A 13,892-nucleotide genomic window follows, 5' to 3' on the forward strand; every position below is an offset into this window, starting at 1 on the left:
GGGCTGGATAATGTTGGCTGCTCACTCATAATTCGTAAATTACTAGACTTGCGTATATGTTTTGTACAAAGCATACGACCTCAGTCCAACCGCCGGAACGGTCAGTATATGCATAACGCCGCTCTGCACACCAATCCAAATTCAAACGCCAGGGATAGTTATACAAGAATAGGACGAAGCCAAAGACAATAGAGCTATCATTCACCGCGTCATCCAATTGCCCACCGTCTCACCAAACCAACTGACCAGCTTTTCCCGTCGCTTGTCCTTCCCTTGGTCGTTCGTCCGGAAAACTGACGATAAATCCTCCATGTACGCCTTTTGTTGTTCCAAGTTCGCATAGTGGGCGCGGATCTCCAATTCCCGCTCGTGTGGTGTCAGCCGATCCAGTGATTTCGACGGCTTGAAGCCTTCTGGGATCGGCTCTCCTCCAGGGATCTCTACTTCCGCTGGACCAACGCTCGCTGGCTCCACTGGTTTTGCTTGGGGGTTGAAGAGAGAGGTAAGTGGTGGGGGTTCTCGGCCGGCCTCCTTAGCCTCCTCGACCTGGTTCTCATAGTCAAGCATCTGGTGGTAAAGTTTGTCGGCATGGAGCTGGATCCGTTCCTCCCGCTCGTCATCCCACTGTCTTGAAGCGGCGTATCCCAGTGCCTGCAAGAATTTCTAGTAGAAGTCAGCAACCAACTCGAGGGGCGCGAGCAATATTCTCTACCGGGAAAACTCACGGATTGAGTCGCATAGCAACGAGTGAACGCCTTGTTCTTCTCCTGGCAGGCCGTAAGTCGTTCAGTCATAGTCGGGCTCTGCAAGCACAGGTGGTATGTTTCATTCTCGATCGAGCAGTTCTCCATCACCGCGCGCTTCAACACCGCATGTCGCTGTTTGTTCTGCGCCTTCATCGCTGGCACCCCCGAGGTTTCCGGCCCTTCCTCGCCGGCTGCCGGTGGTTTGTAGGTTTTCCATAAATCGGCATAACGACCGTCGGGAAAGAGGGACTGTGAGGGGACGGCGGGAGCTGTGGACGAGGCATCGGGTTTGGATGATGAGGCTTTAGGCTGTTGGGCTTGCTCTTCGACCGCTGGCGAGCCCGGGACGTATTTCTTTGGAGCTTCGTTCTCGAGGTATTTGCGAAGACCGGGGTCAAGCTTCTTGACCGGGTCCTCGTCGTTCGAGCCCCAGAACCAGCCCATTGGTAATGCTAGGTGTGATAGTAAATTATTGAGATGTTGCCAAAGTAGCGAAATTGATAATTTGTTGGCAGCGGCGTGGAGTGGATTGAAGTTGCTTGAGAGTTGAGAGCAGTGAACTGAGTGATGAAGAAGTGAATTGGCGCCAAACCCAATCGGGCCGCTCCGCGTGTCGAAAGTCCCCAAGTAAACGCCGCTCCTCCTCCTCTACAACATCCCATCCTCCATCCTTGTCCCCTCGTTTTCGCGTCCGATTGACGCGTCGCTGGGCGATGGCTTCCAGTATGTGCTCCATCCTCGCTTACCAGTCCAGTATCAGCGAAGCTAACTGCGGTGCCCACCAGATCGAGAAGAGCGCCTGCAGATGCGGCAGCGCGGAGCAGGGTATGCGCTTCCTTGGTGCTATGTCTGTTTCTGATCAGATAGCTGACTCTATGATTATTGACAGGACGCGCAAGATTAAGGAGGTTGATTTCGGCTTTTCGTTAGGCTTCGGGGCGCCCGCCGAAGAATCATCTCAGTCCGTAGCCCAGCCCGCCAACAGTATACTCGATTCAGCACCAGTGTCCCAAGCCCCCTTACTTAAAGCTCCTCCTCCTCCAGAGTCTACGACGATCGAACCACCGCAGACACAATCAACATCATCTCCCCCTCGAACAAATCCCTCATCCCAGAATCAGCCTGTGCGGCGAACACCGGGGAGCGCCCGCAACAAGCTTCCTCCACGTCCATCCACCTTCGATATACCGGCAGAAGAAGAGCCGGAGCTGGAGCGGACTAGCAAACGAAGAAAAATAGGTTGGCATCTACAATCGGGACTGTAGACCATCAGCTAAATTAGACCAGATCCCCCGACATTCACTTCTCCACCACCGATTGGCGCGCAACCTGAAACTCGGGAACCGAATACTGCACAAAATGGTACCGTCGAACAGACATTACATCCAGCCCAAGATGACAGCATAGCGATACCTATTCGGACGAGTCCTAGGAACCAACCACGGGTGCCAGATCAAGGGCCTCCCCCAGAGGTTCCTTCAATACCTACCAACGAAACGGACGAACCTGTCCCTAACGCCCCAGACGGCGCGCTTGGAAGTCTAGAAACGGAACATGCTGCGCAGCCGGTGCCAGAGCCAACGCGCAAGTCACCGCGCGTAAACGGCACTGCTTCACCACCCTCGGATACAACGAAGAACAGGGGCAAGGGCCGTGGGAAAAGAGGCCGGCCATCACTATCGCGAAGTCCAACTTCGAATCCGGAGTCAGCAGACGCTCAATCCAAAGAGCACCCACTGCCAGAGCCTCCGGTGCCTGTTGAAACACCGCAAGAGCAAAATTCCCCAGAAACCGAGCTTCCTAAACCCCGGGAGAAGCGAACACGCAGTCGCACACCGGCATCAACTCAACCACCCGAGCCACCAGCTGTGGTCGATAAAGCAGCCGCCGAGGATGCTAGTTCAGAGGCTGTGCCGAGCGACGCGACAGGCAAGGGTGTCCGCGGACGAAAGAAGAAGAACGTAGAATCTACGGAACATACCACCACTACTAGCCAGGACTCTAATGAATCAACTGTGAAGCAAGCGAAACGAAACGCCGAATCCAATAACGAACCAGCCCGTGAACCCTCAGGCTCGACTGAAGACCAAGTGAATGGACTAGACAAAGGCAAGAAACGCGCCGGACGGCCGAAGAAACAAGTCGACCAATCTTTGGAGCCTGTTAAGGAATCTGGCGTCAGTGGTAGGAAACGCCAGCGCGAAGAACGTGCCCAACAAGCGCAAGCAAGCCCAGAGCAGGAACAGCCCGAGGCCGATACAACCCATGCCGGTAAAAGAGGAAGGCCGCGTAAAGAGCGTGAGCCTGAGCCAGTCGAGCCAGAACCAGAACCAGAAATCGAACAAGCCCGTGCAGGAAAGAGGAGGAAGCGGGGCGAAGAACGAGAACGTGAACCGACCCCTCGGGATGACCTGCCAGAGCCTGAAACAGAACCACAGGTATCTCGTGCTAGTAGAAAGCAGCGTGACGAACGGGAGCTGGATGCAAGGGCACAGGCAAGTCGCGCTCGTAAAGGGAAACAACGCGCGGTACAAAAACCGACGCCAGAGCCAGAACCAGAAGTCGAACCAGAATCTCAGCGCCCAGCGGTACGGCGTTCAACAACACAAGCCGAGGAGCCTGCGGAAGGAGAAACACCACAAGAGCGACCCCCAGCCACGAAGCGGAAGCCACGACAACCCCGAGGGGAAACCGTACCGATCACTGTCCATCGGCTTGCAAACGCTGCATCTCTCGGCGGCGAGCCTCCTGGATCTAGTGAAGACGAGGCTGACTCGTCGGATGAGATAGCAACCAGCCAAACCAGCAAACTACCCAGCCGCGGCGGCGTCAACGCGGCGGATGTACTAGCCCAGATCTGCCGCGAGACATTAGAGAAGACGTTGGCAACACTGAAGAACGGAATCGCAAATGAGACTAACACAGCAAGACGTGCAGAGTTCACTCTCCGCCGGAAAGCCGTGGAGGCATTTAGCACAGAGCTCGAAGGACGGTTGTTCGACCTGAGCGAGATGTTGGACAGCAACTTCATGCTTGGCACCAAGGTCAAAAGGGCCAAGCGCAAAATGATGGATCTACGCAGCCGACTCGACCACGTCCGGCGGGAGCGCGAGGCCGTTGCGTTACGAATGGATGCAGTGCGATCGGAGCACGCAAGAGAAGAGCAGGCCGGACTGGTTAGTTTCTTCTCTCCTTGTATAAATGCCACTATGAGCCTCCCAAGCTAACAAATCCCAGGCCCGCTCTACGATCAACCACTCCCTGCACAACCTCGAGCTCGCACTGGAGCGCGGCCAAAATCGCCCAGCGACAGAAGACGAACGACTCACAGCCGGACTGGAGTTCCGCCTTCGCAATATGGCACAGACCGTAAGCTCAATAGCACAGGGTGCTCAAGGCGGCCTTCTGAATCAGATACGAAGGTTCAATGCGCAGCTCGAAACCACTGCGCGTCGGTTGGAAGGTTGAGCCCCTGCTGTCAAGAGAATTATCTTGTTGTTACTACAGTGTATATAGATCTGGACAGATGTTAACTTGATGCATGACGGCCGACACTACTATTCACTATTCAGCTATTCAGCTATTCCATTGTAGCAGTGATGATTAATGAGGCCATGTTAAAGCAGCGATGTGCTAGTCTCGATGGACTCTTTTTCTGCCTTAAGGCCGCCACATTCCTCCCCGGAGACTTTTTCTCTCAGTTTTCACTCAATTCATCCGAGGCCGAGGCTCGCCCGTACTCCGTCCTTGGAGTCGGACACCGCCTTAACGCCGGTCCAATGGGGGCGCACCCTAGTCCGCATAGTCAAGACTTGATGCAGTGGAGCCTCAACATGATTAATTGCTTTGTCTTTCAGTTTTCTCTTTGAAATGCTCATGTCTTGGTAAGCATGGCCTTAGTCATGGAAAATATGCGATTGTGCTAGAAATATACCATTGCAATTAAACGTTTGCATCGTGTATACCATACAATATATAAAACTCCAGCAACCCGCCTGTTGAATATTGTAACACAACACTTAATTCTTCTCTACCTTCAATATAATTTACACACTCACACCTACAATTCAACCAGGAACTGAAATGGACTCCTCAAAGCTCTTCTCCCCCCTCAAGGTGGGCAAACTCCAACTCGCCCACCGCCTCGCCCTGGCACCTATGACCCGCTTCCGGGTTGACGACGACCACGTCCCGCAGGACATGGTGTCCGAGTACTACGCACAGCGCGCTGTCACCCCCGGGACACTCCTCATCACAGAAGCAACCCTGATCTCAACCAGACCAGGCGTATACAACAACGTACCGGCGCTCTATGACAGCGCCCAAATCGCACAGTGGCGCAAAGTCACAGACGCCGTGCACGCAAAGGGGTCGTACATCTTCGCGCAGCTATGGGCTCTTGGCCGTGTCGCTGACCCCGTCGCCACGAAGGAGGCGAATGGTCCCGATGCAGAGCTTATCTCGAGCAGCGCCAGTCCGTTTAACCCGGAGGTAGTGCCGAAGGAGATGAGCGAGGAGGAGATCGCGGCAGTGATTGGGGATTTCGCCCAGGCGGCGAAGAACGCTATTGAGGCGGGCTTTGATGGCGTTGAGATCCACGGCGCGAATGGCTATCTGGTTGACCAGTTCATTCAGAAGCCTGTGAACAAGAGGACGGATGCATGGGGTGGGAGTGTTGAGAACCGCGCGCGGTTCCCGCTGGAGGTGATCAAGGCTGTTGTTGACGCTATTGGTGCGGAGCGTACGGCCATTCGATACAGTCCGTGGAGCACGTTCCAGGGCATGGGCGTTGACACAAAGGAGGATACTATTGAGCAGTTTGGGTATCTGGCGCGCAAGACGGCCGAGTTCAAGCTTGCGTATGTGCATATTGTTGAGGCGCGCATTGCGGGCAACACGGAGACGGAAGTTAGCGATGCCAAGGACTTGCAGTTCTTCTTCGATGGGTACCAGCGTGCTGGGCCGATTATGGTAGCTGGCGGGTATGTCGGCGAGACTGCACGCGAGGCTGCAGATGTGCATTATAAGGACCACGAGGTGTTGGTTGCCATCGGACGGCCATGGACCGCGAACCCGGACCTTGCCTTCAGGATTAAGAACAGCATCCCGCTGCGGCCATACGAGAGAGAGCACTTCTATACAGCGCGCAGCCCAAGGGGATACATCGATTATGAGGTCAGCGAGGAGTTCAAGACCGCTGCTGCTGCTGCTTGATTTTGATGGGTTTACTGCATTTGCTTAGCGTATGATAATGTATTTCGGTCTCGTTATATAGATATAAATGCATAACATATATGATTGATTTTCAATGTATTGTTCTGATATGTTCTGCACCTTGGTGCCAAGGGCCGATAGCAAGCAGCGCACGCTCAAACTCATGTTCTAGCCGTGGAGTATGCAGCTTCTGTCGCCTGGGGTGGCATGTTTTCACAAGTAATACAGCCTCTTCACGCCTGTTGAGGATATATTGAACGTCTCGGAGCGTCAGTCGTTCTGCTAGAGGTATACAGTCCATTTGTTCAAACTCTTCCAGAGAGTGCAGTTGGTTGGCTTTATGGGGGTGACAGCACTACAACTAAGTCAGTTATAGCCCTGCAATTCTATAACAACATCCGCGAAGCTATTGAGCATTCTTGCCAGGTAGGCTTCCTCTCAATATAAGGTAAAGTCGGAGCTTCCATCGTGCATACAACGAAGCCAAGAAAGAACGACGGGCTGCATTGGCAGGATTCTAAAGTCACTTGGCGAAAGCCTTATTAGCTTCGCATCAGACAAGAGCTCGTATCGCTTGCTTAGCAGCTGGCCATTGGATTTCCTAAAAACCTAAAATCGCGCAATTCATTCGGCAAGAAAGGCTTAGCTTGACATCGTTGCAAATCCTCACATGGTCCCGCAGTCACAAGTAAGATGCGGTGTCCATCCATAAACTCAATCAATTGTGCGCTCTTTGCTCGCAGCTGATAGCGGTGAGAGAATGCTGGCAATATGTCGACCCCGGATTAAGGATCGCCATGTGAGCTCGCGCGGAGTGGGAGATCAGATGCGAGCATCGTCATGATCGTCGGTAAGCAAAGTCAACTCTCGCCCATCAGATCATATGACATGAGGCCATGGCCGGCGTAGCTTCCCAAAACTACCAAAGTCACCTCAACCAATCCTACCCCGCACAGCAGGGCTGAATATTATTTGACGCCGCGACGCTCTCAACAGGATGAGGGTTGGTCGTTTTGAACTGAGCAATAGCCGGTTTCCTTCGCGTGATGCCTAGATGGAAGTGGGGTCCCAAGGCTCTTGGACGTCAATAGCGCTTCTCACGGCCGACAATAGTATGATTTGGCAGTTTGGATGTCGAATTAATTGGATTATGGCCGGATGCTCTCGGTCAAATTGTATATATTGTTCTTTATTTCATGGTCCAGGACTCAAGATGAAGCGCTTTTGGATTCCGCTCCGCCGACCCGATGGATACCCGAAGTGCTGGGTATGGGAAAGACTCGGCGTATCATATGCTCGGTCAACTTCCCCAGAACCCACATTCCGATAACCAGGTTCAGAAAGGCGGAGAGGTTCCTGAAGACGTAAGGGAAGTTGGAACTTGGAGGTTTATTCGGACTTGGGAGCCGAACTTGCCTCCGCAGTGGGCCCCGTTATTCGACACTGGAGTCCGGATGGATGGATGGCGGAGCGTGCCCATGGATGTACGTTGTCCTGACGTTTTCCCACGGTTGTGCAAGAGAATCCCATTTCCAAGTTCCAACTGAGGTTTGTTATCAACAGAATCGACAGCGACAATCAACAAACAAACTCCGAGCCGGTCTGACGATCCCCCTCATCTCCCTCATGCCCGTGACCTGCAAGGTGTCAAGGCTCGAAACGGGGAATCGCAGAGGATGGAGTAGTAACTGCAGGGACATGCCGCGAGCCATGAATGGTCGCTACCACGTTGAGCGGCGTGCATTTTGTGATTGCTTTGACCGTTGACTTGGCCTTGTCCTTGGCAGTCGGCTCGACTCATTTAACGCACCACAATATATTGTTACCTTCCAAGATAATGACTTCGGCGTTACATATCGCGGCATTGCATATTTTGTGAACCAGATTGACAGTTCCTCAAAGTTTGGGACGGGGACTGGAGCTCACCCCACAGCTAGTGCGTGTTTTCAGCAGTTCCGTTCCGATGACTCGGTCGCGGTACGGAGAAATAATAATTTATAGTTCGGAATGATGTCCTTCATGACTTGTCGATGGTCGAGCTGTTTGTTGGGCCTACCCCACATGGAGGGGGCCCAAGCCGGGGAAAAGGAAGTGCACTCGAAAGTCTGGGCACGGATTACCGATAACCGAACAATACCAATGTGTATGGTGTCGTCGTGTATAGGTCAAAACGATGTTATTAATGGCCAGCACAGGCATGAAAATGCGTAGATCTATCAGATCAGCTCGTGAAAAGCACTGCTGATAGGACACGAGCAAATATGCATCACTGGGGAAAAGAAATGGCGTCACAATCCGCCGATCCCGCGACGAGGGACAAAGGATTCATGCCGAGAAACCCGTTGAAACTTGCAACAGTCCGATCGACGTCGAAACTGGTCAGCTGCTGGCGAATTGATTGGAAAATCGATCTTCAAAAGCGTGTTGAGGAACAGGGAAGGACGGATTCGGCCACCACGGTCACTCTGTAAGATGTACAAAGTAACCCGCCCACCGGATGTCTTTGATCCATGGCACAATCAAGCTCATCGGCGTAAGAGGCATAGTGATTGCACACACTCTCTCTTTGTGATGCTTTGAATCAAGCATCAGCCCAAGTGTTGGTATATTAATAAATAACCCGAAAGATGACGGATGGCTGCAGTGCCAAATTCGAATACAGATAAATCCCACCAATCAAGATGCTCGGACTTTGGGAACGGGACAGAGAACACAGGGCCACATGGAGAGTGAGAGCTGGCGCGAAATGTGATGGCTCACACCAGGGATGAGATCAGCCAAGGGCAACTCGAACCCCTCTTTGATTTGTTGACAGGACCACGGTGACTGGCGAGCGCGTGGAGCGGCTTCCTTCGCTCAATGCGGAGCGGACGCTGTTCAACGAAGACCGTCTTCAAGTGTTGTCAATGCGCTGGATCATGTTTCAGTTAGGGAAGGAGAATTGGCGAAGGGCTGCCTTCCATGGAAGGCCTCTGGCGATACCGAAAATAAGGATAAGTATGCTGCTTCACGGAATTGTCAACTCCAGGGGTCCAAGGGAGGACAAGCAGCAAGGGGTTATAGCCTAGAATAGGTTGTGCAGGGAGGCTCCAGATAGATTGTGCTTAATATTGCTGTTATCATCGCGAAAGCACTTGAGTCTAGATACTATACGCTGTCCTGTCCGGACAGGGACTTCTTGGTGCCAAGTCTTGTCTCAGCTCCATAATAATTGGGATTTGAGACAGATACAGCGAGTTGGACAGGAACAGATGGGACGCTCGAATGTTGAGCCCCTTTGCAGAGTGCAACTGAAATCTTCTTCCGTCGCGAACTCCTATCTGGTGGGACCAAAATGAGACTAATTCTAGTTTCTACACCAAGGGACGTCAAAGTAGCCAGATGAGGACGCGAGGGAATTTGAGTGTTGAGCATCTGGCACGGCCACGCTGACCCGTGGCCAATCCATATCTCGACAGCAGATTTCTGTGGGCCCTCGTTGCGTGTCTTGCGCCTGGACTCGAGGGTGCGGATGAAGCCGCCGTCTCAAGTCTCACTCTCAAGCAGTCGCACGACCGACAAGGTTGAGTTATTTCAAATTGCACTGGCTGATCTCAGGGGAACTGGTGAGTTAATGAACGGCAACCCTGCCGTAGTTTCGGTTGAGACGGGAGACGGTAGTATCCATCTGCCGAGGACGTCAATCGCTGAGAAAAAAAGAAAACAGAAAAAACCTTCATTTTGTTCAAGCTTTGGGTTAGCAGAGACTAGAGAAAGAGAGGCCGAGGCAAGAGGAAATCGAGGACCCACGCAGCTTAGCCATGGACGGTCCATCATCGACCATTTGCAGCTCCATTTCCAGCAAACAGACAGGCTGTTCTCCGTATTTCCTGGGCCATCCCTAATTAGCCGATTCTCCGGCCGTCCGTGCGGACAAAAATTAGGCTGTTCCAGAGCTCCTTGCAGCTTCGAGGGCATCAATAAAGCCGGGCAGGGGGAGCAAGCTTCCCGTGTCGGTTCTCAATTGCACATGAAGTCGAGCCCGAGAAAACTCAAGGAGCTCTCTGGAATGTGGGCTTGAGATCGGCGCTGCGGAGAGAGCTCCCAGGGTTGCAAGTCGCATGTTGCAACTTTGCAGTCAGTCTGCCATTCAGTCTCACTGACGGCCGACGGGTCACGGGAAGCTGACTAAGGCGGAACCCCCGGCTGGCCGCGATCATGAGACTAGTACACAGAGAGCAGCACGGGGAGAATCAGGATACGTAATACAATAAGCCCTACAGTCTGGGCAGAGGATCAAACCCCAGGCACGTTAAGACAAGAATTAAGGGCCAGCGCAGCCCAGGAGCCCAAGACTCCTCAGATGGCTTGAGGCGTGCATAGTTGTATTGGCATTGGTATGGGTGACAGTAGTCGTCATGACGGTGTCTTGGCGGGCTGCCAGGAGCCAACCATAAATCCTGCCAGATTGGATGCATCGCATTTCATTGGGTAATGCTTCAATACCCCCACCAGCGAATTCCCACTTTTCTTTCCGGGGTTCGCGCATTCTGTACTGGACGTAATTTCGGTTCGCCGCTTCGAATCTGTGGTATACCACAGTACCACCCAATGGCCTCGATGGGTCAACAGCCTGAGCTTGTCCGACCTGCCGCTTCCAGTTACGGCCCAGAGTCGCAGAGATGATCGAGCGTTTCCCTTCGCCCTTGGTCCCGGGGCCCCCGAGTTCAAATCTCCGCACTTTGTTGGGGTTGCGTCTCATCTCTGTCCCCTCGCCCACAGTTCCGGGGGTTCCTTCGTCCGCGACGCCTATATAACTACCGCTGCTGCTCTCGTGCTACTCGGCTTCCTCTGCATCAGTGCGCAGTCTATTTCACTAGACCCGAATTCGGCCCCTGTCATCACCAGCAGAGTTTAGCTAAAACTTTTCAACCCGCGTGTCACCGAGTCATCCCTTAAGTGGGTAGAAACAGGCCCATCGCACGCACATCATTCTCAAGCCAGACCCTCGCCTCCACTCCGCGCAGCCACTGGGGAAGAAGTCAATCTCACAGGAATCCGCAATTCCGCGATATTTTTGCACCGGGGGAAATCAAATCAAAACAAAACGGAAGTCCAGCTAGCTGATCAACTAACGGTGCTTCCTCCCTGTTTGGGTAAGTTGCTGCAATCTGCGTTCGTCCGGGCCTGTCCTCCATCCACCCCATACATCCTTAATTACTTATTGCCTCTCCTCCCTCACCTTTGTTTCTCTCCTCATCTCCCTTGTCATTTTTCCCCCTCCCCCAGGTCATCAGCTTGACAAGTCCTCTTGCTTGACCCACTCAGCTGTGCTGTGCGCAACTATTTTTTTTTTCTCCTACCTTAATTTTATTTGAGCCGAGCCTCTATTCCCTTCCCCGTCTCCAGCTAGCTGGATTTACCAACAAAAACGAAAGAAAAAAAAAAAAATACTGACCTCTGAAGTTTCATCGCCTCAACTTCATCATGTCTACTGAACAAAACCACGGTCTCGAGAAGGACGTTGGGCCTGCTGCCCCTGGTCCTGCGGCCCCTGCTGCTCCCGGTGCTCCCGTTGCTCCCACTGCCTCAGTTGGTACCAATGGAGCTCCCATTTCCGCCGAAGAGCACGCGTCGCGCTTCGGATATGGTCCTCTGTCGCACGTTGACCCCAAGCAGGCTGTTCTCCGCCCCTTCGGTGGTGAGTTCCAGCCCGGTCTATACAAGTCGGTCGAGGCTCGCAAGTTCGCCAACCCTGCTCCCCTGGGCCTGTGCGCTTTCGCCCTCACCACTTTCGTCCTGAGTGCCATCAACATGCAGGCGCGTGACATCACTCACCCTAACATTGTTGTTGCCCTCGCTTTTGGTTATGGTGGTCTGGTTCAGTTGCTTGCTGGCATGTGGTAAGTTCTTTTGTTTTGTCGCAATTGCGCTCTCAAGAGCCAGCCGGAAATTGGCTAACCATGACTCGTACAGGGAAATGGCTGTCGGAAACACCTTTGGTGCCACTGCTCTGTCTTCTTATGGTGGTTTCTGGTTAGCCTTCGCCATTGTCCTCACTCCTGGTGGTTTCGAAATCCAAGAAAGCCTTACCGCCGCGGACGGCGACGAGACCATGTTCTACAACTCGTTCGGACTGTTCTTGATGGTAAGTTTGTCGCGCGAAGTCGTTGTGTGCTCCAGAGCTGTTGGCGCTAATGATTAACTTCAGGGCTGGTTCATTTTCACCACAATCCTGCTCTTCTGCACCCTGAGATCCACCGTGGCCTTCTTCCTGTTGTTCCTCTTCCTGGACTTGGCTTTCTTGCTCCTCGGTGTTGGTTACCTCCAGCGCGACAGTGCTGGCGCACCTAACCCTCCCGTGATCAAGGCCGGTGGCTTCTTCGGTCTGCTGGCTGCCTTTGCTGCTTGGTACAACGCCCTTGCTGGTATTGCCGACAGCAGCAACAGCTTCTTCGTCCTCCCGGTCGCCCACTTCCCGTGGTCCCCTACCGGCCGTGCTCGTCGCGAGAAGACCGAGCGCGAGACTGTTTAAAATGCCTTCGCTATTTCCGTAGCGGATGGGCCGCATCGTCGACGCACCTCGGGTGTGTCGGGCGGTCAGTCGCGAACCATAATGCAGAAACCTAGAACTCGGTTCTGCAGTAATATCCTCAGATACCCAGTTGTGTAAGATCATCGTTGCGTTTTGGAAAGCCTTCGTCGTCTTGGTTACTGTACCTCTGGTTATTGTACTGGGACGAAGGATTGCGGCGATATATATATGGTCTTGCGGTATATGTAACGTTTTTTCTTTGTGGTTTCCTATGCGATTCCTATTAATGCTTGGTTAGTCTAGATCAATAATAATATGTTGTCATGATTCAAACCTTTCCAACTTCGAGTAGTCCCTGGGACTCCCGGATCATTCTGAAGTCGCATAATGTCGTGATAAAGTACTGATTCTAGCTAGTCTCAGGGGTCAGTCAGTAGATAGCAGCTTGACATCAATCAAACTGAAGTAGCGAAGGCATGCCATATGTTGTACGAAAGTCTCATGGATATGGTAGTTGACTGCTGCAGAGGCCCTACCAGTATACATTAGTAGCAACACCTGGAAATATATAGTTAGTTGAGCTCCATAAAGCAAACATTTTTCGTAGTTGGTATATAATATATATCAACCAAAACAAAGCATCGAAGAAGATAAAAACAACAACAAAAAAGAACGGAAGGAGCCAGCCGTCATTTATATAAGATCCCCCCTGCCCTGCCATGCAATAATTATTAAATAGATCCCGTCCGCCGAGTCCCGTCCGGCCCGGCAGGAGAGAATGCCCTGAGAGTGGGGATACATCGGCGAACACTCGGTGCTTCATTTCAGCCAGTAATGGCAAGCGTTCGCCGGGTTCAGCGTCCACTCGAGCGGGAGAAACTCGGTCGGTGCTAACTCGGAGGTCCAAGTTCGGCGAGTGGGACTGGTTGGCACCTGTCACTCACTGCTCCTATTATTAGTTGTGTTCCTCCTTACCTAGACGCATACTTTAGCTTAGTTGTGTCAGACTGCAGATAGTTGGCATCAGTGGTTTGTTCTGAAGGGAGACTACTATTGCCTAGTCTGGTAGTTTGAGTGAATTTGAGTCCCATGTGGATGCCTGTACCAGGCCCAGATGGGAATTGGTACATATTGGAACTGGAATGACACGTAACAAGTCAAAAGTTCCAACTTCCCAGTCTGTCTTGGGGTCGGGCGTCGTGCATGTTACTGTTATTGCGGGTCTTGATTTAACCCTGGAGTCTGGAGTCTGGGCCTAGAAGACTGTTCAGGAACCCGAGTCATGAGTCCAGTCTTCCGCTCTCTATTAGCTCCTGGGGAAATGAGCTGAAACGTGGAAGCTGGGATAGGTTAATCCTCGGGGTGTGGTCTGATGTACTAACTTTTGGAGGAAATAGGACAGACGGAATCAGAATGCG

At 52.6% G+C, this 13,892-nt stretch overlaps 5 protein-coding genes across 5 annotated transcripts; 4 read left to right on the forward strand and 1 right to left on the reverse strand.

The window, feature by feature from the left end:
- Positions 1-3: 3 nt before the first annotated feature.
- On the reverse strand, positions 4-1,295 carry ASPVEDRAFT_199982 (uncharacterized protein). Its single transcript, XM_040809301.1, has 2 exons — positions 726-1,295; positions 4-663 (listed from the first exon to the last, which is right to left on the reverse strand). Exons 1-2 carry the CDS (start codon positions 1,188-1,190, stop codon positions 202-204), a joined length of 927 nt encoding a protein of 308 aa, XP_040671989.1. The 5' UTR covers positions 1,191-1,295; the 3' UTR covers positions 4-201.
- Positions 1,296-1,409: 114 nt separating this feature from the next.
- ASPVEDRAFT_154294 (uncharacterized protein) lies at positions 1,410-4,572 on the forward strand. The gene is made up of 5 exons (XM_040808402.1): positions 1,410-1,469; positions 1,532-1,571; positions 1,636-1,985; positions 2,034-3,922; positions 3,984-4,572. The coding sequence occupies exons 1-5, from the start codon at positions 1,460-1,462 to the stop codon at positions 4,212-4,214; spliced, it is 2,520 nt and encodes an 839-aa protein (XP_040671990.1). The 5' UTR covers positions 1,410-1,459; the 3' UTR covers positions 4,215-4,572.
- A 10-nt stretch (positions 4,573-4,582) lies between these two features.
- Positions 4,583-6,035, forward strand: ASPVEDRAFT_45626 (alkene reductase). Its single transcript, XM_040813344.1, has one exon. It carries the CDS (start codon positions 4,830-4,832, stop codon positions 5,958-5,960), a length of 1,131 nt encoding a protein of 376 aa, XP_040671991.1. The 5' UTR covers positions 4,583-4,829; the 3' UTR covers positions 5,961-6,035.
- Positions 6,036-9,250: 3,215 nt separating this feature from the next.
- ASPVEDRAFT_315517 (uncharacterized protein) lies at positions 9,251-10,142 on the forward strand. The gene has a single exon (XM_040810497.1). It carries the CDS (start codon positions 9,472-9,474, stop codon positions 10,018-10,020), a length of 549 nt encoding a protein of 182 aa, XP_040671992.1. The 5' UTR covers positions 9,251-9,471; the 3' UTR covers positions 10,021-10,142.
- A 1,284-nt stretch (positions 10,143-11,426) lies between these two features.
- On the forward strand, positions 11,427-12,474 carry ASPVEDRAFT_139161 (acetate uptake transporter family protein; the record flags this gene model as incomplete). The annotated part of the gene is made up of 3 exons (XM_040807553.1): positions 11,427-11,842; positions 11,916-12,087; positions 12,151-12,474. The coding sequence occupies 3 exons, from the start codon at positions 11,427-11,429 to the stop codon at positions 12,472-12,474; spliced, it is 912 nt and encodes a 303-aa protein (XP_040671993.1).
- Between the last annotated feature and the right edge of the window lie 1,418 nt (positions 12,475-13,892).

This window comes from Aspergillus versicolor (genome assembly GCF_001890125.1).
Source record: "Aspergillus versicolor CBS 583.65 unplaced genomic scaffold ASPVEscaffold_10, whole genome shotgun sequence".
NCBI lineage: Eukaryota > Fungi > Ascomycota > Eurotiomycetes > Eurotiales > Aspergillaceae > Aspergillus > Aspergillus versicolor.